The sequence below is a fragment of the Mchenga conophoros genome, linkage group LG20 (assembly GCF_057382185.1).
Source record: "Mchenga conophoros isolate Kocher_MC1m ecotype Shallow Benthic linkage group LG20, M_conophoros_male_GT1.1, whole genome shotgun sequence".
In the NCBI taxonomy this organism is placed as follows: Eukaryota; Metazoa; Chordata; class Actinopteri; order Cichliformes; family Cichlidae; genus Mchenga; species Mchenga conophoros.
The window spans coordinates 4,997,290-5,023,363 of NC_140545.1; the positions used below are offsets into that span (position 1 = coordinate 4,997,290).

At 39.4% G+C, this 26,074-nt stretch overlaps 1 protein-coding gene across 3 annotated transcripts; it reads left to right on the plus strand.

Moving 5' to 3' along the window:
• Positions 1 to 2,914: 2,914 nt before the first annotated feature.
• On the plus strand, positions 2,915 to 25,147 carry pik3cd (phosphatidylinositol-4,5-bisphosphate 3-kinase, catalytic subunit delta). 3 transcript variants are annotated; one of them, XM_085258616.1, is made up of 23 exons: positions 2,915 to 3,073; positions 6,446 to 6,643; positions 7,387 to 7,615; positions 8,953 to 9,179; positions 9,504 to 9,680; positions 10,733 to 10,888; positions 11,357 to 11,446; positions 12,453 to 12,674; positions 16,052 to 16,148; positions 16,458 to 16,588; positions 16,878 to 16,928; positions 17,031 to 17,198; positions 17,957 to 18,078; positions 18,168 to 18,311; positions 18,427 to 18,526; positions 18,618 to 18,784; positions 19,140 to 19,249; positions 19,417 to 19,495; positions 19,591 to 19,758; positions 20,945 to 21,068; positions 21,271 to 21,416; positions 21,723 to 21,855; positions 21,942 to 25,147. In XM_085258616.1, exons 2-23 carry the CDS (start codon positions 6,503 to 6,505, stop codon positions 22,077 to 22,079), a joined length of 3,120 nt encoding a protein of 1,039 aa, XP_085114742.1. In that variant the 5' UTR covers positions 2,915 to 3,073; positions 6,446 to 6,502; the 3' UTR covers positions 22,080 to 25,147. The 3 variants fall into 3 exon arrangements, with proteins under 3 accessions (XP_085114742.1, XP_085114741.1, XP_085114744.1); XM_085258615.1 differs by lacking the exon at positions 2,915 to 3,073 and adding an exon at positions 5,355 to 5,632; XM_085258618.1 differs by lacking the exons at positions 2,915 to 3,073; positions 6,446 to 6,643; positions 7,387 to 7,615 and adding an exon at positions 8,437 to 8,487.
• The last annotated feature ends 927 nt before the right edge of the window (positions 25,148 to 26,074 follow it).

A 26,074-nucleotide genomic window follows, 5' to 3' on the forward strand; every position in this document is an offset into this window, starting at 1 on the left:
CACATCATCTCACCTTTAATCTTCATAAATCGCATTATCATCTTAAGGAAGGGAGCCTAAGCTTAACACTGAGTCATTGTTTAGAATAAATGGTGAAATACAGCAAATGTAAACGGCAAACGTGTTCGAGATTGCTCATTGCACCCTCTGTAACAACCATGACTCTACAAACCTGAATGCTGAATTAATCAAACAAATTAAATTGTGCAAACTTGTTTCAAATCTTTTAAGTGATATTTTCTCCCTTTTGAATTTTAGAAATTCAATATTTTTTGATTAACTTCAACCATTTCGCATTGAAGTTGGCATCACTCACAAGTACATTTTCACTCTACTTACTGAACGAGTGAGAGGAAAGCAATCGACATGAAACCTCTTAAGCAGGGACCAGACTCCAATCTGGACGCCAGTGACCAGTTATAGTACACCAAAATAAATAAGTTATAGATTTCTGTAATTTTAAACATTTACTACTTAAAATCTTTGTGTTGTAATAGCACTTCGTTTTCTAAATAACATATCTCAAAGTGGGTCATATATGACCCGTGATATGAAAGGAGTTTAACCTCCCTGCACCACTGTCTATGTTCACTTTTTTTTTAAACAAACACAAAACTACCCACAACATTTTGTTATTTCAATTCATCATTTGTAAGTTATGCTTTCTTAATCCCATGGAAAACATGAATGAAAGTAATATAGTTTTTCATTGAGCTGACTTCATCATTTTATATCCAATCAAAAGCTACATGCAGAAGCAAGTCAACATATTTAAACTGTGAAACACTGGAAGTTTGTTATGCTGACTTCATCACTAATTATGTGCTGATGTTCTGCAGATATGATGCTTAAAATGAGAAGCAGCACTGCAGTTTAAGTAAGGTGGAGGTGATGAGAATCGCATTACATTTGCAGTTTTTGAATATTTTTGGAAGAGTGAAATATTTTCACCAGCTGAGATGAAGAATCGGGTGATCCCTGCGGTTAGTAAGATTAATAATCTGGGAAACAGACGACTCAAATGTCTGTACAACAGTGTCATTGCCAGTTCTTCCACTTGGAGCTAAGATGTTTAGCTTTTCCATCTAGAGCAGTGTGGTAGAATCTGACTGGTTGCATTAGATCAGACACTTTTAGAAATAAATGCATTTCTTTGAGTCACTGCAATTATATTGAGACATTTTGTAGATTTAGGAAATGAAACTTCTATAAATTACTAAAATCTAATTTTAGTTACTAATGCTGCTGTTTTTCTCCTGTGACACAGCACTTCTCTGGACTTATATTAATTGCAAAGCACTGGACTGTAGGGGTCTGCGGGTCTACCCTACAGTGCCTGACAGAACATTTTCCGTCAGCAAGAGCAGTTTCTCATCCTCTTTGCTGGAATCCCCTGTGCACTCCCTCAAAGATTAATCTTAGGTCCAATCCTTTCACAGCACGCTTCCTCTTTTTCAGATCATTCAGACACACCGCATGAATTTCACGGCAAAGGGTGTGAAATACATGCATCAAAAGCCCCCTTGAAACTGCAGGTGGGGCTAACCAAGTGAAAAATACTAAATTAAACTAAACCGAATAGATATGTTTGCATCCAAAGAACAAGAAGATGAGTTTCCTGATGCTATTGTGCTTACCTTTATTTAATTCAATCCAATTTGGATCCTGTTTTATTCTAGATAACTAAAAAAAGTGCTATCATGAGCTATGCTGCCTTTGTTTGTACATGTATTCATGTCCAGTTATTTACTAATCAGTATCTCTCAACTATCTCAACTAATAATTTCCCCCAGGGATCAATAAAGTATTCTGATTCTGATTCTGATTCTGATTCTATCCCCTACCCCCAAATAATGTTTATTATTATAATATTTGGAATAAAATTCCAGCTGTAATAAAAAAAATGTACTAGCTATAGTAACCATGTGCACATAATATAGTATTTTGGCTTTTTTTCTGTCTTTTTTTCTACTTCTATTTTTTAATATATCTCTAATTGACCTTTTCTTCTTGTGCTGCTGTAACAAGTGAATTGGCTAAAGAGGAATCAGATCTGTTACCATTAATTTTATGTGTCATCTTTGATGCTGTATGTTTTTATATTTATTTGTTGTTATGTGTTTTCTTCTTGTACTGTGAATTTTCATGTTGTAATTTTACATATTGCTGTCTGAACCATACTGCTGTACACTGTCTGATGTTGTGTTAACTTTCCTATTTTTTTTTTTTGCTCTGACCTGGCAGGTGAAAAGTGACATGTTGTTCATTAATATGCACTGTTCCCTTTAAATAAATCAATTGAATTAAAATGTATATACAAAATACAACACCCTTAATGTAAGGTTTCCTCTTCTTTCCGCTTCTTTTTAAAATGTTTTACTCAACTATTGCAACCAAACTGGGCTCATCTTCAAATCTCTTCTCATCTCTTACTCAATTTTAGTTCCACAAAAACTACATTGGGTGTCTGGAGAAGTCACGAAACTCACAGGTAGCATTTAAATCTCTTTTCATCTGTGTCTGACCTCACGTGAGATGATCTTTAAGGGCAGCAGCAGAGTTTTGGCTCCAGACTGTAAAACCATTTGGGGAATCTTATGAGTCAAAGTGATGCAAAGAAGCTCTGAGTATCGTGACTAGACGGCGAACAACGTGCTTTAACGTGGGTGAACTCAAAACCAAATGTGCTAAATTATGCCAGCTGGAAAACACGACTCCTTTTCAGCACATTTTATTACATTTTAATCACATCTAGGTGATAGACTTCTCTAGTGGATTGAAAAAAAAAAGAAGAAAACTTTCATTTTCTACCTGAATGTGAAACTGGTGGGGATTTCTGTCGCATAAATGAGCCAAACCGATGTTAAACAGCGGCTTTCTCTGAACCACAGAAATGGGGACCTGATAGTACTGACAAGCCACTTTGCTCTGTCGTATATTACACAACCCATTAAGAAAGAAAGTCGAGGGACAATAAGAGAAAAAGCATATGAATAAAAAAAGAAGCACGAGCTCTTAAGAACGCACAGAAAGGAAGTCAAGACCCTTTTCCTGATGCACCACAGAACTGTGGGTAAGCTTAAAGACGGTAAACAAGGCACACACGTCTGAACATCACGTGATCAAACTACATGTGTTTATATGATAACTGTAAAAGTTTCCTGTCTAAACTTTGTTGGTGTTTTTTTTTTATTTTTTTATTGTGCCATGTGTTGGACTGCCTGATTAACGGCTATACTTTCAGTTTTATCGAAACTGTAACTCTAATGTTTTCTTAATTTGAGTTTAATCTTGAGTTGCCATCAGATTCGAGATGAATAGCGCATTTACGAGATTCAGCTCTGCAGCTTGTTTACTGTCGAGGGGTTTTTCTGGCTCGTAGTTGAAAAATAGTTCCGTTCGGGGCAAAGGGTGGGAAGCATTCATGCTTTCAGTCTGCCGATCTGGCCAAACAGTTTCTCTTCTGCACAATCACTTCCTGTTTTTTTTTTTTGTTGTTTTTTGGGGTTTTTTTACCAGCTGGTCAGAGGTGAACTCACAAACACATATTTGTGTGTGTTCTCTAAATACTGATCAGAATCTTGTAGCTCTTGAGTGCTCAAGACAGTAGCCTCTCATTAAACAGGAAGCTAACGTATCTAGCAGCACCAGACCACAACTCAGAAATATCAACACCTGCAAACCAAACTGAACAAACACAACTGAGATCATCTATTTATTTGCATGTTATGTGACTTGCTAAGAAAAAGTCTGGCACAGAATTCAGAGAAAAGAAAAACCTGTTTTGTCTGTTTGCTAATGTTAGTTAGTGAACAGTTGTAAAGTCACGCTGCTGTTGTTGTTGGCCCCTGCATTTCCCCTTTCTATGGTAGTACAACCGCCGTGGTTCGGGAGCCACTTCCATGATGAGCGCGGTGTCTTTGTTCACTGATTGTGGTAAAGCTTAAGTACAAATAGTCTTAAACAGATATAAGAAAACAGGAAGGCAGGCTTCCCAGCAAGATTTTCACTTTGACAGAAGACGGCAACATTTCAAGAAGAAGAAAAAAATTGTCTGAAGAAACACGATTAATTTTGTTATTTAAGATGTTTGACTGGCTGCCAGCTGGAATCTACTGTCTTTCCTCCCCCACAAAATATCTGCTTCTTTACATTTATTTGCAGCTATAAATTCAGACATAAATAACTGGGAATGTACTGAATTAAACTCTGTGTGAATTCCAAAAACTAAAAGCCTCGTCTGATCTATTTTGGCTCGTGAAACTCGCAAAAGTGGAAGGAAATCAAAAGAGGAAATAACCTACTTAAATTTATCTTTGTTCATTTAATAAATTACTTATGTTTTATTACCCTCACTGAAAGGTTGGCAAAACTTTCCTAATTTGATGATGTTGCCAAATCAAGAGGCAAAATGATGATTTCATTCATTAATCTAAAGATTTATTACATGAATAACTGGTTAATTAGTTTGCCTATAGAATAAGTGAGACTGTTTTTTTCTCCTTAAAGCCAAAAAGGTTGCATTGGACTGCTCTTTAACTTCTATACCATCATTGAAATTAAAGCATCAGCTTACAAACTATGTCCCTATTACTCAAAAATATGTCTCGTTCATGTCACTCATTCATGAATGAAACAAGCCAAATGTTGCATCCCTCACAAGATTTTCAAATATTTCCCCTCAGGAGGGGGGGATCATTTTGTGTATCCACATTGTGGTATTGCTACTTTGAAAGATTTCCACCACTACCGCTACCTTCCAAATCCCACGTTGCCTTTGTAGTCACGTGTGACAACGCGTTGTAACACACACACACACACACACACACACACACACACACACACACACACACACTTATATATATATATTCTCCAAAATGAAAGAAATAATAGTTTCCCATCGACTCGGTGACGCACTGAGTCCTCCTCTTATTTAACATCGACAGAATTATTAAACATCTCTTTCATCACAGGCTTTTACTCACACAGGTGCTCCCCTGCTGCCTGTATACGGAAATTAAATCAGCGTTAATAGCGTGAAAGTTCCAGAAAGTGACTCACTTTTCAGACACCAAACATGCCCTCATACCTGCTTGCGACTAATTCGGCTTCTACTTAAATTCTTATAAATTGGTTTTAGTTAATTGTTTCATTCTTTAGCTTGAAATATTTTTTTAAAGTCTCCTACATACATCACCTAAGACAGGAGGAGGGCGGGAGGTGGAGAGAGCGGTGTACTTTCACTTCGCGCAAACTTTTGGCGGACGGTCCCTTGGCCCGCGCGCAGAGAGAGAGAGAGAGAGAGAGCGAGAGAGCTGGTGAGGCAGCGCGCAGCCGCTCATCCGTCAGGGTCAGCGCAACATCAGCGCCCCACTGATTGACAGCGCACAGCACCGAGGCAGGGAGGCACTCCACTGCTTCACAGGAGCCGTACGAGCGCTCGGATTTACAGCACCTCACCCTGCTCATCTCCTCCTTACGGATAGATCCTGCAGCCGCCGGATCTGAGCGACCCACGTCTCCGTGATGTTCCGTCTTCCATCTTCACTGCGATAAAAAACAACAAAAAGAAGAAGACGGGGGGGAAAGGGGGGAAAGCCATGAAGAGATGACCGGGTTGTAGAGCTGACAGGCAAGTGTGTGCGCTAACAGGTTGGCAAGGCTTTCGCCATGACACAAGTTTTACTGACAACGGCGCAGCGTCACGTTTGCGTGTTGGATTGGATGCGCCGTATCTTTTTATTTCCATTCTAGCCTTTCATTTCAAAATATACAGATATATCACAGCGTATCTGACATCCATCCGGTCCTGTGAGCTTCATTTTAAAAGCTTAACATTTATTTATTTATCATTGTTTAGGCTGTGGGCACAAGTCAGCCTACATCTGTTATTCACATGCAGCGCACACAGCGCAAGTTTCCTCTTACCAAAGAAAATCAATAGTGTAGAATTACTTTACGTTGCAAACCCTACTTGTTCTCGTTGCACACACACTTCGTTACATTTGCGGGAAGCAGAAGCACATTTCCATTTTTCTGATTTGCATTTTATTCAGCAGATGTACCAGAAAGCTGAAGTTTCTTTAAGCGCCGTTTCACCTGATTTGACCCTTGAATATTTCCTTTTGACCATTAAAGGCAGAACTGCACGTAGTAAACGTGATAGAAGCACTCAGGTCGTCTTAATCTTCTTTTTTTTTAAAAATATCTGTGTGCTCTTATATCACCATCAGGAGGAAGGGGATCAGGTGCAGGCCAGGCCCTTCAATAAGCTACCATTCATTCACGTTATTTACAACCTGCACGTCCTCTTCCTTTTTCAACTACAACCTCTTAAAGATGCATTATCCAGTGTTTTGGGAACAAACAGCAGACAGCTCATGCAGGGACACTTGTTAATAGTGGACATATTAACCCCGGCTGTGCTTGCTCTGTGTGTGGACAGCCGGCTCGTGTTCTGGTGAGCAGCAGAGGAGCTGGCAGTAAATGAGAGGCCGTCACCATGCCCCCAGGGAAGTATGGGATGCAGGAGGAGTGGGAGAAGGAGGGGGACCAGGCGATCAACATGGACTTCCTGCTGCCTACTGGGATCTTCCTCAAATTCCCCGTGTCTCGAAACGACACCATCAAAAGCATCAAAAAGGTACAGTGTCCCTCCCACCCCAACCCAACGCTCACATGCATCGGCATCTGCTTTTAAAAGGGTCTCTGAAACCTCAACTCCTCACTGATATGTGGATGTGTAATGTAATCACACGTTGCGTCTATTATTAGAGAGCACTGTATTTCCAGGAGACTGTAATTGATTGACTGCAGCATAACAGCTCAGACGCTCAGACTGCAAAATCTTGTTGTCAGTCACAATAATACGCTTTTAAACAAATTGGTTGACTTAATGTTTTCTTCAGACATTAAACTAATTAAAACGCAGCCCCCGCTCAGACAATGCTCCCCGGTTCTGATGCTTCCGACAGAGAGGGAGCTTGCAGCTTTCCTCCCTGGGAAACACAGCCAGCACTCTGCCGAAGCAGATCTGCTGTTAAAATGTGAACGTGCTGCTGAACGGGCCAACACTTCTGCCACTACGGGCTGTTTGATTTAGCTGCGTTAGGTAATGATACTCATGGATGCTGTTAGGATGATTAATAGATGAAATGGCCCTCCAGTCATTGCTAATTCACTAGGAATTTTAGGAAAGCTTTAGAAACAATGATTTTCTTGCTTTATTTCAGCTCATTAGATTAATCAGAGGATCATTTGCTTTTGTTTTAATTTTGAAAACAGTAACTGGACAGTCTTGTTTTTTTTTCTCATGAAAACTGGGCATGGCAGCTCATCAAAACTGGGGCTCTTGTGTTCATTTATCCCTCTTGTCTCTTATTTCAGATGGTTTGGAAAAATGCGAGAAGTGAGGCCCTGTTCTGTGGACTCGGCGATCCTGATGGATACGTCTTCACCTGCATCAACGAGACGGCGGAAAGGGAAGAGCTGGAGGAAGAATCGAGGCGCATAAGTGATGTGCGGCCCTTCATGTGTGTTCTGAGGCTGGTGGCGAGGGAGGGCGACCGGGTGGAGAAACTCACCAACGCCCAAATCAGCCTGTTAATTGGCAAAGGTGGGCCTCTGCAGTGTCTATAGAGGGTTTTTTTGTTTGTTTTTTTGTTGTTTGCTTTTAAGGGTTTGTGGTACTGTTCTATGAGATTAAATCAGTCATGATTACAGAGAAGAGTTCTTGTCATTAAGCTATAGAGATATTCCAGTCTGGCTCGAGTCCCCTGAATTGCTGCCCAGTCTACTAGATTTCTCAGAGTCAGACAGAACAAGTGACTGTATGCATTTAAAAAAGAGAAATGAAATGAGAGTTTCTGACTTGCAACACTCATCCTGATAACGTCTTAATGTTTGCACAGCAGCTTTGATCTCATCCACTTGTCACCATTACTGTGGCTCTGCTATGTTCTTAGTGCCACAAAAATGTCTTCTTTTGCTCAGTTGTTGATCCAGACCCCTGCAACAAGTGCCACAGCACACTTACAGCATGAGAACTGATGAAAAGTTGCTGTGGTTGTAGTTTTGAAGCCTTGGTTTGGCAGAGTTAAAATGCTAATTGGAACAAAAGTATTCTTATTTTTCGGAGACTATAAAGTTAGCAGAATAACACTTTGCTCAAAAGAAGGAACTATTAACAAAAAAGCATTTTCTTTCTGAGTTACAGTATATCCACGATGCTAATCGTCTTTTTTTTTTTACAAGTAAAGCAGGTTGCTGGCTAGCTATAAGCCAATAATGTCAAATATAAAGCCTAGGGGCCAAAATCTGACCAGCAGAGATTTCAATCTGGCCCGCTTCACAGCTTTGAAAAATGTGAAGGTTTAAATTTGAGATATAGGTTTTACAGCCATTGCCGTTCATATTACACAAAAGTAATCATTAAATGACAGAAGCTTTCTTGTTTTTTCACTGCTGTAGGAATTTCTGGTTTTTACAGTAGGTTCACAGTAATTAAAAATAATGATTCTGTGAATTAACCAAAGATACTATAAGCTAATGTAGCTAACCTGAAAAAGTAGGGCTCGGCTCGGCTAACTAGCTAAAGCTAATTTATTTGTTTAGCAACCCCCCCATATTCTCATGTATTCTGAATATATTATGAGTGGAATGATAATTATTCTTTAGATAGTTATAATATGATTCCACTCATATTTTACGTGTAATTAACTTTTGAAAAATTCAGGGATAAAGTTTTCAAATATACAGACTTAAAGCTAAACGTGGCTAATAGCATTGTTACATTTTAGCCTATGTTTCTTATAGATTTAGTCAGGGAAAATTTGCTATTCTGATGGCATAATTTCTTTTCTATGTTTTCTTTATTCATCTGAACGTTTTTCGTGTTTCAGTTAATTAAATGATAAGCTAAGTTCTCCTTTTACTTTTTAACCAACTTTCCAGGTCTGCACGAGTTTGAAGCTCAGAAGAATGACGAGGTAAATGAGTTTCGGACCAAGATGAGGGCGTTTTGCGAAGAAAAGGCTCAAGATCGACAGAGTCTGCCCTGGCAGAAGTGGATGGAGTACAGCTTCCCATGTGAACTGGAGCCATGCTGCTCCCTGCCGCAGAGCCTCAAGACAAAAAACATCAAGAAGATCTTCATTAATGTCAAGTTTGAGGCTTCTGACGTGAGTTCATCAGTTGTTGTTTTTTTAAGTTGTCATGAGTCATACAGTCCAGTTTGTTCAAACTAATCAAATTTAATGTTCTGGTATGATGGGGCAGCAGGGAACCCGCAAAAAGCAAAGTAGCTTTGATTGGAAAAACTGTGGTTCCACCTTGTGCAGACACATTGTGGAGGTGATTTTAAGTAAATGTGATCACCTTTGGAAAGCCCCCTCCCACACCATAAACACTACCTTCAAAACAACACTCAGGAACAAGCAGCAATTTTAAGATTTTCTGTAAAGCCGTACTCTTTATTTGAATGATGTTGTCTGTTGCTCTTACAGGAAAGCTTCATGCTACAGCAGGACCCTCATGACCTCCCCTTGGTTCTGATGAAGAGCGCTCTGAAGAAGAAGGCTACCGTTTTCCGCTTAATGCGACAGGAACCTGAAGACTACACCTTACAGGTCAACGGGAGGTGGGATTTCATCTATGGGAAACACCCACTGTGTCAGTTCAAAGTGAGTTAATCGAATAAAATAAACTCTTGGAGCAGAAAATTGTGTGAAAATGCAGCATAGAATTTTTTTTTTTAACTTTATCACTTTAATTATTTCTCTTTTTTCACAGTTGGTTTTGTTAGTTTAATGACTCAGTCCCATTTTTGTTTTTTAACCAAATTCTGGACTAGAAATTTTAGATGTTCGTATTGTGGCTTTGAGGCAAATCCTGTGTAGGTTTGTCAAATTTTATTTTGGGTTTGTGTTTTTGTTGGATGATAATTCCCAAGAGTCCAATTTTCTTTCAGGCTCATTTTCTGCCATGATAGCTTTTGTATTTCGCTTCTAGACGAGTTGCAGAGAGACATAAAAATGTGCTAACAAATAATCAGCACAGATGTCATTTTTCTTTCTGTTTTGCCACAAAGAAGTGTTTCAGAGGGCACCTAGGGGGCCTTTATCCTCCTCGTTCCTGTGGGCATGTGCTAGACTCAGTATGAACTATTCTACCTAATTGATTTCATATCAGCATCCGTCTTTAAAAAAAAATACACATGCTATTTGACATATTAACCCACAGCGCCTTTAAGATGAAGGTTTATCTATTTATTCACAAACTGAAAAAACGAACTGTGAAAAGTTGGACTTTCTCTGCTGATCTTTGTTGAAACTGTGAATTGCATTCTCTATATTCTAGACAAGCTGTTGTTTTCTCTGTGAATGTGTGCGAGTTTCTGTTTAGTGTCGTTTGTCTGCGTTCAGCCTGTGCAGGTGGGTCCATAATAACTGAAATGACTGTCGGTTAGGAGTAGGCTAAGTCAAGATTTTGGTGGCCGGAGACTCCACTGTTGATTTTGAAACTCCAACTACCTGCAGGGGTGACTCATATCTGTATAGCAGCCCTGCAGAAAGGAACTGCATCCATCCACACATAATGAGATTTGAGCTGCATTAACCTACAGCAAATGAACAGCCTTCAGGAGCTAACCAGCGCTATCAGAACACTGGGAAATATCTGTGGGTGAACTGACTGATGGCTGTGCCAGTAAATCTTCTGTTGTCTCTCTCCTCAGTACATCTTCTCGTGCTTGAGAAATGGCCAGAACCCCCACCTCACCATGGTGCACTACTCCACCGTCACCAAATGTCAGGAGGAGCAGGGCAGAATGTGCAACCAGGTGTACAAGAGTCGCTCCTTATCCAGACCTCCTCCTCTGCCACTGAAGAAGGTAAGAGGTCAGGCGGTAGCTGTCGTTCATTAAAAGAGGAGCACATGCTCTTTTTTTCCCCCTTTTCTCTTTTCTTGCAGTTGTTACTCGACTAGCCTGCGGACTTTGGCACACTTGAAATAAGCCACGCAGCTCGGTGTAGATAATTTACATCTGACGGCTTGTCTTTCATTTGCTGTAGTTGCGCATGCAGCATACGTTGGAACTGCTTTAGCATAATAAAAAATATCGTTAATGTTTTGAAACTTTTATCTGAAGCTCGTCAGATAAGCAGCTAAAAATCTTTTGGCAGTTGTCTTCAGTTAGAAAGTCCCCCCCCCCCAACTTTCTTTTGAAAGTAGATGTTACTTTGCGTCTACCCTCTTTTCGTTTTTTTGAGTTGTGGCCAAACAGGAAATTGGAGCAACCGTGTGAATGCAAGGCAGTGAGAAATTAAATTCCCTTTTTTCCTCTGACTTCTTCCTACAGCAAAACACCTCCTCTCTGTGGTCCATCAATGAGCCTTTCCACATTCACCTGGTGCAAGGCAAACGAGTCAACGCAGACGAGGGAATGAAGGTCGGTGTGGTTTTGCGTGGGTTTTCTCTCACTTTGCTGCTCAATGAAATGTGGCATTCACTTGTTTACCAATATCTCAATTTCAGTTGTAGGAACAGCGGGGCTGACATGTAAATGACAAGGGGGGTCACATGGTACAGACCACACATTTCCCATAATTCATCAAGGCGGTTGGTTAAAACTTCAAAACAGGAAGTGGGGAGTGTCTATCTGGTTTTTACGTCTCATTCTGAGGCCTAGATTCTAAGAAAAAAGACAGACTACATGCTCTCCCTCTTTCGCTTTCAAATGCACTTCTTTTTTTGAAGGCGTTGCATGTTACTATTGCAGACGGGCTCCTGACCTATCTCAAAATTTGACAACTGTCAGTGAGCGTACGAGAACAGCCAAAGGATGTGGAAACATCCGCTGATACTCCATGCTCACCCTTCCGTGTCAGAAGAAAGAGTGAAAGAAAGAGTGGGAACTCTGTTAATGTGTGTCTGTCTTTGTAATTCTGTTTCATAACTAACTACATTACTGTTTGGATGGGTTATTAAGTGCAAGTGCACTCCTGGGTGCTGCTGCCTTAGAGCATCATGACTCATGACTAATTTTTCCTGCTGCATAATTATCAGTCATGTCTGTGGATGTCAAGCAGAGGTTTGAAAACACAACCCCTGGAGGGAAGGGGGGAAATCAGCTCATATATTTTGTAAATGTTAATTCGGACTATCTTGATTTGGCGAAAGGCAGGAGCTTAATGGTCGTGCAGTATTAAATTACGTCTCTGGCGGTTGTTTTTTCATTTGTGTCTGACTCTGCACGGAGACCTGTTTGCGCTTACGAATGTGTAAACTCTTTGACTCATAGCTCGAATTACACAGGAAACTCTGAATCATCTCGTGAAGTCTGTAAATCTTCCACAAACAATCACCTTCACACTAAAGTGCTAAAGTCTTCGGCTTCCAAACCACATGTCTTGCCTCCATCTAATCACTACTGTGTATCTGTGGTTCCCCTGCAGCTTGTAGTGCAGGCTGGTCTGTTCCATGGCAGCGAGCTGCTCTGTAAGGTGGTGACGAGCTCGGAGGTGACAGTGAGCTCCGAGCCGCTGTGGAATCAGAAGCTGGAGTTTGACATAAACGTGGCCGACCTGCCCCGCATGAGCCGCCTGTGTTTCGCGCTCTACGGCGTCATTGAAAAGACCAAGAAGCCCCGCGGCACCAAAAAGAAGAACAAGAAAGCGGTGAGTGTGTCAGTAACTCGTGATGCTTTTGGGGTCTCAGCGTACTACTCGTTCGATTGAGTAGGCCAGTGTTTTGGGCTGGTGGTGTGAATTTGTTCGCAAGCACAAACAGATCTGTTTCCTCTCTTGTGTGTAGTGCGTGTAGCTTCTGTGTGGGTCTGTTGTTTCTGCTGCGTCGGGTTGTGCAAGTGTGCTTAGTGGCAAGGCTGCGGTTAACACTTCATCCGCTTCAGCCCTTTTATCTGCACATCGGTCCAAGGAAGGAAGGAATTGGCTAACATTTTCAAGGAATTCTAAATTCATCTTCACAGCCCTCATCTCTCTCTCTCTCACACACACACACACACACACACACACACACACACACACACACACACACACACATATATATACACTGAACCTTCTAAATTTACATGCTCGCTGACAGCTTAGAGGGGGAGGGGGATTAAGACATTACAAAGCAATTTTATCTACAGCAGGGCTTTGCAACATTTTTTTGATTAACAAGCATGAATTCAGAAAAGCCAACAAAGAGAAAGGAACAAGAAAAGTGCACACATTAAATCCATGTAGTTGGATTTACACCTGCAACTCTTCTAGCTGTTTTAACAATTGTTCAGCTGCATTTTCAAAGGTTTATTCTGCTGTAAGGGCTGCAGCAGAAGACAAACTCTCTCTTTGATTGACTCTTTGCTAGTATATCGCATTACGACAAAAATTGAATGAGTGAAGGAGTGCACTAATGGGCCACGCAAACGGCTACATTTTTATAAAAGATATATATCAAACTGAGGATTAAAGACCTACTTCTCACTGGTGTTTTAGGCAAACAAACACAACACAGGATATATATATATATATATATATATATATATATATATATATATATATATATATATATATATATATATATATATATATATATATATATATATATATATATATATATATATATATATATGGTGGTAATCGGAGCACTAGGTGCGGTGACTCCCAAGCTAGGCGAGTGGCTCCAGCAGATCCCGGGAATAACATCGGAGATCTCTGTCCAGATAGAGCGCAGTCCTGGGAACAGCTAAGATACTGCGCAGGACCCTCAAGCTCCCAGGCCTCTGGTAGAGGACCCGAGCTTGAAGGATAAACCGCCCGCAGGGGCGTGCTGGGTGTAAGAATATATATATATATATATATATATATAAATATGTGTGTGTGTGTGTGTGTGTGTATATATATGAAACAAAGAAACCTCACTGCACACAAAGGCACACGTGCGCCTACAACAATAAGCATGACAGACAGCTTTTATATATAGCTTTGCATACATTTATACATGGCTGGCAAAGCATGCAAAAATGATGTGAAATTACATTTTGAAGAGTGGAGCACATAGTAATAATGGTGATAATATAAAAAGCATTGTAATCGTTTGCACAAAGCTTTACCGCTTATGATGAAGTTTTATTTCTAAACAAAAAAAATCATAATAATTTGTGGTTTAAACTAGTGGTTTAACAATAAGATAAGCACATAATTGTTTAGCTACAGCTCCATCATTGAAAATAATTAGTATTGACTAAGAAGTATGTGATACCAGGGCGACACTTCAGTGTAATTGTTAAACTGAAAAATTAAGGCTGATCAGGACACCTGAAGGTCTGCGAGGCAAACACTCCAAGAAAGAGTAATTTGTTTGCCAAAATCCAGTCAGTAACTGAACGCTGGTTTAGCTGACTGGGTTCAGCAGGACACCTGTATTTTGTTTGGCTAATGCAAAAAGTTCAGATCCGCCCAGAATCCAATTACAGTGTGTCTTCCCCTGTGTCCTGACACAAGGAAGGCCCAAAAATATAGTTTAAAAAAGCACAAAATGTAGATACTAATGACAATAACACCTGATCTGACATTAATGCACCAATTATCTTTAAAACATTTATTACATTAACTGCTGAATCAGTCATTCAACTGACAGAAATTCATGAGCAGCTACTAATTATTAGTAATTTAAGAGAATTTATGCTTTTCTTTTCTATATAACAAGAAGTTTCCAGCATAGAGAGATTTTTAAACTTTTAACCTGAGGGGAAAAAACATACTTTTGATAAAATTAATTAATTGACACCAATGCCATACACATTTCTGTTTATGGTCGAAATGACAAATGTTTGTTAAAAAAGCTCCACTCGGCATGTTACTAGCAAACAAATGACCTCTCATTTTATTAATACATGCAAAATTTAATATGTTACTTTAACTATAAGCAAGTTGGATTCAGTTGGATGCTGATTGGCTTCAGCAGCTTCTTGCAGCAGCTCCTTTTATGTCATATAAATGAATATAAAATATGTCCTGTTCAGGACGGTGCACAGCTGCTACAGTGGTGGCAGTACACTCAAATACCACATTTGAAAGAGCCCCCACAAACCTCCCCTGTATACAATGAAAGGTACAGTGAACAAGAACAACAAATTCCCCTTTTACTGTAGTCGCAGTATCTTCTGTTTTGAAGCGACGCAGCAGCTGTGCGCTCGAGTTTGTGCAGACCTCCAAAACATGTAGCCCAGGTGTGTTTTATAGCCATTAAGACCACTTCTGCTTTCTGAGCCACTTCTCTCTTTGTTTGCCTGGAAGAGAAGTCCTGCAGCCAGACAGCAGAAAGGCTGGCGGAAGTTGAGCTATTTTAGCCGCTCTTGTTTATGTGCACTGCCTTTTTTTCTTCTTTTTTTTTTTAACTTGAATGTGTTAACTGTGTTTTTGTTGTTTTTAACACACTGAAATAATGGAAGTCATTTTTCTACTGATTTCTTGGAACCCAAATTCTTTTTATAGAGAACTTTAGAAGTTAGAAATACAAACGAATCATTCTCCTAACGTTTTATTGTCATGTTTTTGGAGGCGGTTCTAAGTCTAACGGTGAATTAAATTAAATATACCGCAATCAAGGTTCAGAGTGTTTATTGCAATTAGAATATTAAAGTTTTGAATTCAAGTGAACCTTTAAAATAAAGCACATGTTGGGCAGGAGATGGTTAATTATTCAAAGCATTTTAGATTAAAGAATAAAAAAGCTTTGCCTTTAGAGAATCTTGATTTTAATTTTTTATGATGCAAAAAAAAAAAAAAGATTTCTCAGTCAAACGTTTTTATCTTCAGAGAGGAAAGAGCTTGAAATATAAAAGATTTGTATTGCCCAAGTATTGCACATGATTTTATTACAACTGAGGAAACATAATTCAGCTCAGGCTGCAAGCTATGCAGGTTCGTTTTCCTCTGTACATCTTTTACATTCTCTGACTCAGTTTTAAACCATTTCCAAGATCCTCAAGCTTGAAGATGGTGTGTGAAGTGAAACAATAAAGTTTCTCTCTTTGTCTTTTCAGGATTGTCCAATAGCCTGGGTGAACACCATGGTGTTTGACTACAAGGACCAGCTGAAGACTGGGGAGTTCCACTTATCCACATGGCCGTGTGTTCCTGGTACTTTTCAGCTTTGCCTCTTCTTACATTTTCATCCTCTTCAAAAAATTTAAAAAACACCTCCTCCACAACACTTTGAAGCACGCAGAGAGCTTCTGAAATGCCCAGAGTGACACGTCTTGCCGCCCAAATCACACATAGTGACACATTTTGTGTTTTATGATGCAATAAGATAGCCTGTTTGCAGATGCTGAAGTACCTGTTTGCCAGGCGGGGGAGTGGTTTTCTTAGACGAAAGACTAAAAACTGAGAAGAAGATTCCACCAAATGGAACATTTCATCATTTCATATATGATATTTTTATCACAGATGAGAAAAGTGACCTGCTGAACCCGATGGGAACTGTTGAGAAGAACCCTAATGTGGACAGCGCCGCTGAACTTCTCATTCATTTTCCCAACATCCGGCCACACCCCCTCTACTACCCTCCACTTGAAAAGGTACTATCTCCCAAAAGACTACACAAAAAAAGTTACAATTAAAAAAAAAAAAGGTGAACTAACGTGAAGTACAGTGTAAAATTTTATTAAATTTAATGGAATATAGTTAAATGAAATTTATAGGATTTGTATACATTCAGTTTATACCAAAAAACATTTTCCTTAATGATGAAGTCATTTTATGATTTTTACACAGAATTATTGTGTCATGTTTATTGAGGCTGAAGCACATATTTGGATCTTTGTTTGATGACAGTCAGTCCAAGCAATAATCCTCACGTGTTTTCAGATATGTGACATGGAGAGGAATGGTGATCTAAGTTTAGCCACTAAAGACGAGGTAGGACTCACATGTGACAAATTTTACATAGTTAGAATTTTTGTTTTGTTTTTAAAGCAGAAAATTTAATAACTTTGTGTGTGGATCATGTGCTCTCTGTAGTACTTTAAGCTCAAAGAATTCATGGACAACAAAAACTACACCGAGTTTTTCGAGGACGAGAAAGAGCTCCTGTGGAAGCTCCGCACCGAAGTCCGCGATCATTATCCTGAAAGTCTGTCCAAGCTCCTCCTCATCACCAAGTGGAATAAGCGTGAGGATGTAGTTCAGGTACGAGTAAAGCGTTATTTATTCTTTGTATTTTTCACTGATGTCTGTAAGTCGATCTGGAGATGTAAAACCTTTTGTTTCAGATGATTAGCTTAGCTTTAAGGGTTAAAGTGGCCAAAATTTCAAACAAGGAGTGAACGAATCAGAAAAAAGCTCAAAGAAGTCAAATTTTTCATCTGAAATGATAGTCTATATAGGATTATTAAAACTGGGATGAATACTATGTAGTGTAGATAAGTGTGTATCTGTGTGTGTGAGTGAAGGGTCTATAATTCTTTACAGTTACACATATCCATATCAGTATGTATTCTTAGTTTCTTATATACAGACAACTAATAGTTTATATTGGGTGTTTTATTTTGTTTTAGCAAACGTCCATGAATGCCAGCTGTACTTCATTCTTTTACATTTTCAAAATAAAGTTCTATCTATAGAAAACAGGCAACCATGAGCTCTGATCTATGTAATATAATATTTATTTATAATATTATGTTGGTAATATTTACCAACCACAGAGGTCTTGCAGTAAACCTTTGTTGTAACAAGAGCAAGAAAATGTGTGACTTTACAGGTTTTTGGAGCTTCAAAACTAAGGAATGTTTTAACAGTGAATCATGCAAAATTATAGTAATGTCACTGCCGCAGAAAGAAATATCGAGTTGTGAATTAACATCAGCAGCCTGCTTTAATCTTCAAATTGTCAAAATCTCCTTGATTTTTCTCATCATGTTAGAAAATAATTCTTGGATTCTCCTCAGATGGTGAATTTACTGAGGAACTGGCCAGACCTCCCTGCCATCCACGCCTTGGAGCTCTTAGACTACAGTTTTCCCGACCCAGCGGTTCGTTCTTTCACTATCAGATGCCTCAGAAAGCTCAGGTACACACACATCTGTTTCAGAAGCTTACAGTGCCAGGCATGCTGTGTTGTGACTGTTAACCGCATAAGCCACATTTCTCTGCACACAGTGATGATGAGCTGCTTCATTATCTGATCCAGCTGGTCCAGGTCCTGAAGTACGAGTCCTACCTGGACTGTGACCTTACCACTTTCTTGTTAGAACGGGCACTGTCCAACAGGAGGATCGGACATTTTCTGTTTTGGCATCTCAGGTGAGTGAGAAGGGGCTAGCTTTAAAAAATACAAGCTAGTTAGAAAAAAGGGAGCAGAAAGAAAAACAAGATCGAGTCAGCTTTTTGTTTGACTGGAGATTTGTGTCTATTGTAGGTCAGAGACTCATGTGGCATCTGTGGGTTTGCGCTTTGGCCTGATTCTCGAGGCCTACTGCAGGGGAAATATCCATCACATCAAGCTCTTAACCAAACAGGTAATCACCTCCTGATTCTTACTCACCTTCGCTTTGATCTTGTGTGTTTTCAACTGATTCTCAGTCTCTGTGTTAACTCTCACACACTCAGAATGAGGCTCTGGGCAAAATGAAGGCTCTGAGTGACTTTGTCAAGTTGGGCTCCCAGAAGGTGACGGCAGAGGACCTGAAGCAGTGTATCAGACAAGAGTCCTACCTGGAGGCCCTGTCAGACCTTCTGTCACCACTCAACCCGAGCATCATCCTCTCTGAGATCTGGTTAGTGGCCCAGAAAAACACACAAATGCAAACGCACACAAGAGAGCATAATTGTTTTATGCATTATTGTCCTCCTTATTGGATTTTGCAAAGGCCACTTTGGCTCCTTTTCTGGCTTTACTGAATAAAAAAAAATACATTTAAGTGGTACACGGAGAAATTAACTCTTCAGTTGATTCAGGATCACAGCAACTTACTCTCATTTCTCCCTCCTACAAACATATGAGCGCATTGTCAGTGTCGTCATGGACAAAAAAAAATCATTTTTATACAACAGCTCACAAGGGATATCAGTTACTGAGCAAAAATATATGTACAAGGATGAAAATGAACATGAGCATTTTTGCTGTTACAGTACTGATAGATGCAGATTTATGGACTCCAAGATGAAGCCACTCTGGCTGATGTTCAAGAATCCCGCAGTTGAAGGAGACATGGTGGGCATTATCTTCAAAAATGGAGATGGTAAGAGACAAGAAGGTCGAACATGCCTTTCTCAAGGTGCCTGTTTTAGTTTAAGGGCTGGTTTGCACATTCAAATCTGCTGGGAAGATAAAAACTGTGGGTTTGGAACGAGTCATGCGAGAGAAAAGTTAGGATTAGATATATCAATTTCTCCTTGTCACCTTTAGACCTTCGACAAGACATGCTGACCCTGCAGATGATCCAGCTCATGGAGAATCTGTGGAAGAAAGAAGGTCTGGATCTCAGGTAGGAGCTGGTTCTTACACTAATTGCCTCTTGTGCACGGGGAAATCTTGTCCACCAGCCTTAACGCTGTTCATTTTTCGACTTGGCAAACACAGGATGATCCCGTACGGCTGCCTGTCAACCGGGAACAAAATGGGGCTCATCGAGGTTGTGAAGAACTCTGACACAATTGCCAACATCCAGCGTAACAGCAGCAACAGCGCCGCTACCGCTGCCTTCAACAAGGACGCCTTGCTTAACTGGCTCAAATCGAAGAATCCCGAGTGAGTACGATGAACTCTGGCACAATGGCAACTCTCAGAAGCTCTCCGATTGTCATCTTATTTGGTGTAGACACTCTGTAGAGGTGATGACCCTATTTAACCTCAAAAAGCAAAGCAAATTAGGTGCATTATACACACAGCCAAGCATGACATAAAACCACACAGAAGACACAGAGCAGGAGTGGGGTGAGCTAATCCGCATATGCACCCTTTTCCCCCCATAAACCTCCCTCAGGTTGTTGTGGGGACTTCCCCAAGTCCTCCTAGGACAGCGCTGACTTGTCAAGTGTCAAGAAAGAAGTTTTTCAATTTGAAATTCGCGATAACATCATGTGAATTTTCCAAAGCGGCATCTCATCATTTCATCGACTCCTCTTGATTTTAGCACAAAGCAGCCGCGTATATTGAGCCACAGATGGGTATTGATATTTTTTAAGTAAAACAATAATATGTTTGCGATCAATTATCCATTTTTGTTCATGTGGAAAAGAAGGGGGAGGGGAAGGACAGAAAATAAGATTTAAGAATATGAAAAAAAGGGTGTTTAAGGCACACAAGCCTTCATCCTATTCCCAGTCCCATTCAGGAAAACTTGCATAGTTTGATATAAATATTTCACTTCTTGTGAGCAGTAAACAGTACTGCTTCATCTTGTAGTTTCTTTTTTTTTTTTTACTTAAATTGTTTTCTTAAAAGTGTTTTTTCCTTGTAGCATTTTAAAACCGGATAGAGCAGCACAAAGTAGAGCAGCATCTTTAGCAGCATTAAATGAGAGTAGATTTTTATTTGATGCCAGACAGTCTGAAGGTCTTGTCTATTCTAAAAGCTCCTTGAAGAAGTAATGAATAAGCCTCTGTACTTCACGTTGGTGTGTCCAGGCTGATGGCCCCACAGAATACAAAGATAATTAGCCCGGACACTGCAGCGTGAGAAAATTAGTATAAAAAACACAATGAACCCTCCGCACATCTAGGCTGCGAAAGGATGTGACGATCAGGCGTTAATCAGCCACAGGAACTCCTCTTTGAACATTTCATATGCTCTGTCACCGATGACACTCTGCTTCATGGCTGCGTTTGTGTAATGCAGGCTGATATAGGAAATATAAGAGAAGTGTGAAAGCACTGTAAGAACACAACTCGCTCACGTTCTGCTTCCTCGTTTCTGTGACCTTTTATGTCACCAGGGACAAACTTGATCAAGCGATAGAGGAGTTCACACTGTCCTGCGCTGGCTACTGTGTAGCTACTTACGTCTTGGGCATCGGAGATCGTCACAATGACAACATCATGATCAGGGAAACTGGACAGGTAAGATTTACTGCACGTTTGAATCTCAGCAAAATTATGTTGTTGATTGATGTGTAATGTTTTTGGTTGGAGTTGGTAAAAAAAATGTGCTTTGTAATATTCTAATAATTTTTTGGTGAAACATGCTGGAGTCAAATTGTTTAGGTCAGTCAGTGTTTGGGAGACTCAGACGTAGTGACTAAAGTGAGACTTTGCTTTTTAGCTGTTCCACATTGATTTTGGGCACTTCCTGGGCAACTTCAAGCGGAAACTCGGGATCAACAGGGAGCGCGTGCCTTTTATCCTGACGTATGACTTTGTCCACGTGATCCAGCAAGGACGAACAAACAACAGTGAGAAATTTGAGAGGTACAATAAAAACATGTAACTCTAACACACGTACGTAGTTATAGTTATAGACTTTGGCACAGTGGTGCAGTGGCAAGCGCTGTCCTCTTACAGCAAGAAGGAGTTGGGTTTAAATCCACCTGTCAGTTGGAGCCTTTCTGTGTGGAGTCTGTGTTGTCTGTCTTGGCCCTGTAATAGACCGTGTACCCTGGCATAGGAACCAGGCACCTTGTGACCCTGAATTGAATAAGCAGTAAAGGATGGATGGATTGTTCTGGGGTTCTGCTAACTTATGAAACGTGTTTGTTTTTGCATCTTTTGCATCAGGTTCAGGGAGTACTGTGAGCGGGCCTATAAGATCCTGTGTCGGAACGGGACGCTGTTTGTCAACCTCTTCGCCATGATGAAGGCAGCGGGGCTACCTGAACTCACGTCCTTCAAAGACATACAGTATCTAAAGGTATGCCACAGTTATGATGTAGCAGTTAATGATTATGAGGAGAATGACAACAATGTTAATAATTAGTGGTTTCTTGTTTTTAAAAGGACTCTTTAGCGCTGGGCAAAACAGAGGACGAGGCGCTGAAGAACTTCAAAGTAAAGTTCAACGAAGCCTTGCGGGAAAGCTGGAAGACCAAGGTCAACTGGATGATGCACTCACTGGCCAAAGATAATAGACCATGAAGAACACTGAACCAATGAAACATGAGGCCCAGCCAAATACATGGATTTTTAACTTATACACATAAACACAGTCTAATATTTTACTTGACAGAAGGAATTCAAAGACTCTGAAAAGCTCTTTAGCAAACGTTTACATCTCAGTGGCCTGTATGTGGTAAATAACAACTAAGCAGAGGCATCCAAAGATAATGAGATAATCCTGGAGCATCACTTCCACACACACAAGTATTTTCACAGTGAAGAAAATCCATCGCACTCATCCTCCTCCCATATATCAGTGGAATGTCTTTGCCACGAGGAGCATTTCAACCCAGAGAATAAACCTGTTTTTGATTTGCTGAAATTGCTACTTGAAAACCATCTGCTCATGCAAAGTGTCATGAATCACCGAAACAGAAAGTTCATCTCATCGACTGCATTACTCAACAGGGAGCAAGCTGCAAACTAACTTTATGATGACTTGAGGCTCTGTTTGGCAGGGAACAGCAGTTTCACCTCAAGACTTTCGTACGGTTTACAACCCACGATAGCTGTTATGAGGTTATTTCCTCTCATTTCAACTGTATCTTTGCAAAACGTGTCTTTTTAAAAAATATATATATTATCATTATTGTATTTTTATTTAACTGTGGTAACTACTTAATGAGTGCTGATGTACTTGTTAGGTCGCAAAGAATATTTCAAAAAGAGGTGATGCTTTTTGTCGTTCTAACATTGTTGTCTAATGTTGCCTTGAAGAAGAATATGTGCCAATACACATGAAGCATTTTATAGTATAGTCTAAGAAAATGTAGGACTTTTATTTTGAAAACATGCCTGTGTACCAGGCTGTGTGTACCTATAGCTAAAGGTACCCTGATACTACTCTTATTTTAAGAAATACACTTACTTGCCTTTTAGCTTAAGTGAGATTTAAGTATACTAGGTTTATCCTATCCATTTTAGGGTACTAGGGAAGGTGGAGCTTATATTATGTGGTATTGAGAAAGGGGCGGGGTAATGTCCCTCCTCGCATCCATGGACATCTATGGACCATTTTGGATGATTGGTTAATCAAACAAGCATATCTTTGGACCGCGGGAGGAAAAACCTCACAGGGATACGCACAGGAGACCATGCCAACTCCACCACAGCCCCCACTGCAGACCAGCCTTATTTCTTTGAGGTGACAGTGCTCACCACTGCAGCACTGCGCACAGTCCATGTTAATTGGTGATCTTTAAAAGTGACTGTTTCCTTTAGAAAGACTAGCTGTTTTGCTTTAACTATGCTAAGCTAAGCAGACTGTCTGCTGACTCCAGCGTCATATTTAAAAGACACCATGAAAGTGTAATCAGTTTTATTTTAGATTTTGAAGTTACAATTCTATTTTATTTTTCTATTCCCTTTTTCTGGAGAAATATACGATTTTTTTTATGCGCAAGGCAAAGATCTCATATATGTTTGGTGAAAAGAACAGAAAAAAAAAGCTTCAGCAGGTCCCAGAATAAGACAATCCGTAGACTCATGTAAGCCATAGACTTGTGGATGTTTTTCTCAAAATGCAGTATTGATGTCATGCCTTCTTTGAAAGTGTAAACCTGGACTAGGTCTATGATCTTAGAAAGAGCAGTACGCATCTGTGAGTGTGTGTGTGTGTCTGTGTGTGTTCTCTAATATTTAAATATGCACTTAAACTGTGATCTCCATTGCATTTTTTTAATGGGTGTACAAGGTGCCATGAGGGCGATTTCATGCTTGCAGTGTCAAGCACAACCACACTTTGACATATCTGATGCTGTAAAATATGGCGTTTATTTAAAGTGAGCTCGTATGCTGTGTCATTTCATTTTGTGGTGCATTCGCATTACTTTACATGCTGTATGTCATTCCGTAAGTCGTGCAGGGTCCACTTGAATGAAAGAAAATAATGTGCTATTTATAGCCTCTTTTATTTTTGCAAAACGGTTTAAAAGGTCTCTACTTTTTGTACAAGTCTCTGTACAGTTAGAGCAAGTGTAGGTGTAGATTACACAGCATGAGGATTTAAGGTACCTTAAACTACTGAGCGATTCACTGTGGAACAGACCTAAAATACAGCTCGCCAGTGTCCTTCAATGTGGGCTCCACTAAGCACTGCATGTTTAAGTCAGGAAAAACAAATTAATGGGCTACTCTTTGCTGTGTGTGTGTTTTTTTTTATTTTGCAAATTGTAAAGTATATTGCTGAATCAGTTTCGGGCTCTGCCCTGATTAACATGCGTGCAGCTAAAAATTATGAGATGCAGTATAGACTTTTCTCTACATCCTGTTTTTACTTGTGCTTCAGATGTTATGAGGAGGTAAACATGATGTCAGTAAACAGAGTGTAAAGGGAGAACTTTCTAGAATCCAAGCCATTTGTTAACTCAATGTTACGCTCGTTTTTGCAACTTCAAATAGGCAGATTGATTGGAAAAAGGCCAAATCAACCAAAGTCACCCCCATGTTCCATTTCTCCCTAAATATTCATCAGCATTTCAAGTCTGAGGGACTTGCTTATCTCCAACTATTCTTTAGGTCATATCAGTCTGGTGTGCAACACCACTACAAAAATAAATTACTAGTTTCAGTACCTCCTTATACACAGTAGCCCCCTTGTTTATTAGAAACATTCGCAGTTTAGCTTCCATATTTGAGGAAGTGGCAATAAAGTGATTTGTGATAATGTACAGTGGTTTTTGCAGATGTGATAAAGTCCAACAAATGTGTCCGCATCTGTTTATTGTTTTGGTATAGATGTTGGTCACAGATATTGCAGTCTGGCCTGATTATCTGTATTAAGTATGAGTATGTTGTGGAAGCTATGTAAAACCATGACTGCTTTTTTGTGTTTTTCTCTCTTACTTGATCATATTTCATCGAAATATTTGAGAGTGGTAAAGCAGTATCAACTTTTCTATTCAATTGGCTAATAAGTTTCTTGCAGGAATGTCTTTTTGAAAAGTAAGAATCTGAATTGTTGGTTGTTTTTTTGTTTTTTTTTTCAACAAAAAAATTTGAAAATTATATTTTTCATTGGACATTAATTAAAAGTGCTGCAAAACTAACTGAGTGGTTCTTTGCAAAAGAATTTTGCGAGCTTTCTCTTAAATCAGGAGTGTCACATTCAGTTTTGCTTATAGGGCATATATGGCCGAAAACCTTTGCATGTAATGAACAATCCAGACACAAAACAGGTGATGAACAGCCTGAGGTATCTTATTGAAAAACTATTACACACGGAAGTGGCTCAGAGATGTGCGATGGTGAGGCTCATTTAAAAACATATTACAACATAATCCCTACCTGTTTGACCCAAGTGACTCCTTTTTTTACTTTTATTTTTATTAGTATTATTTTTCTTTTTAACTTTTTAACTAATTATAATCACAATCTATAAAAGCTATACTTGTGTAGATATAAGTATAGCTATATGAAGCTATAAGGTTCTAACTTGTAGTTAGAGACTCATTTATACTTTAATAGCCATATGTATGATGATAATATGTTGAATGATAATACTAACAAAAAAGAAGATGACGATGACAATGGAAATAGGAAATAGGATGATGATGATAATGATGGCTATTAGTATTATTATTTTATTTTATAATGGTTATAATTATTGTTATTAACTACGTTTAATTTATTTTTTCTTCTCTCTCTTGAGCCAAAAACTAACAAAAGTAATGCCTGTGTTCAGCTTTTACGCACTGCACATCAAATACACCTTCAACATTAACCTGTGTTGTTGTTTTTTTTATTTGAATGTATGTTATTTGTATTTAAATGCACAGTTTGTCTGTCTTGTCCTAATTTGTCCTGTTGTTTTGTTAGTGTAGTATTGAAAAAAAAAGGCATAGAGTCTACACCACAGTTAACCTCCAAAATAAAAATAAATAAATAAATAAAATTAAACAAACTAATTTTAAAAAGAAATAATCAATAAATAAATAATTTTATGCTCACAAACTCACATGAATGTAATTTAACTT

Coding starts and splice junctions, on each gene's coding strand:
- pik3cd (XM_085258616.1), top strand. CDS start 6,503: ATGCCCCCAGGGAAGTATGGGATGCAGGAGGAGTGGGAGAAGGAGGGG. Junction 18,312..18,426: donor TTTCTGTTTTGGCATCTCAG/GTGAGTGAGAAG, acceptor TGTCTATTGTAG/GTCAGAGACTCATGTGGCAT. Junction 19,250..19,416: donor TATCTTCAAAAATGGAGATG/GTAAGAGACAAG, acceptor TGTCACCTTTAG/ACCTTCGACAAGACATGCTG.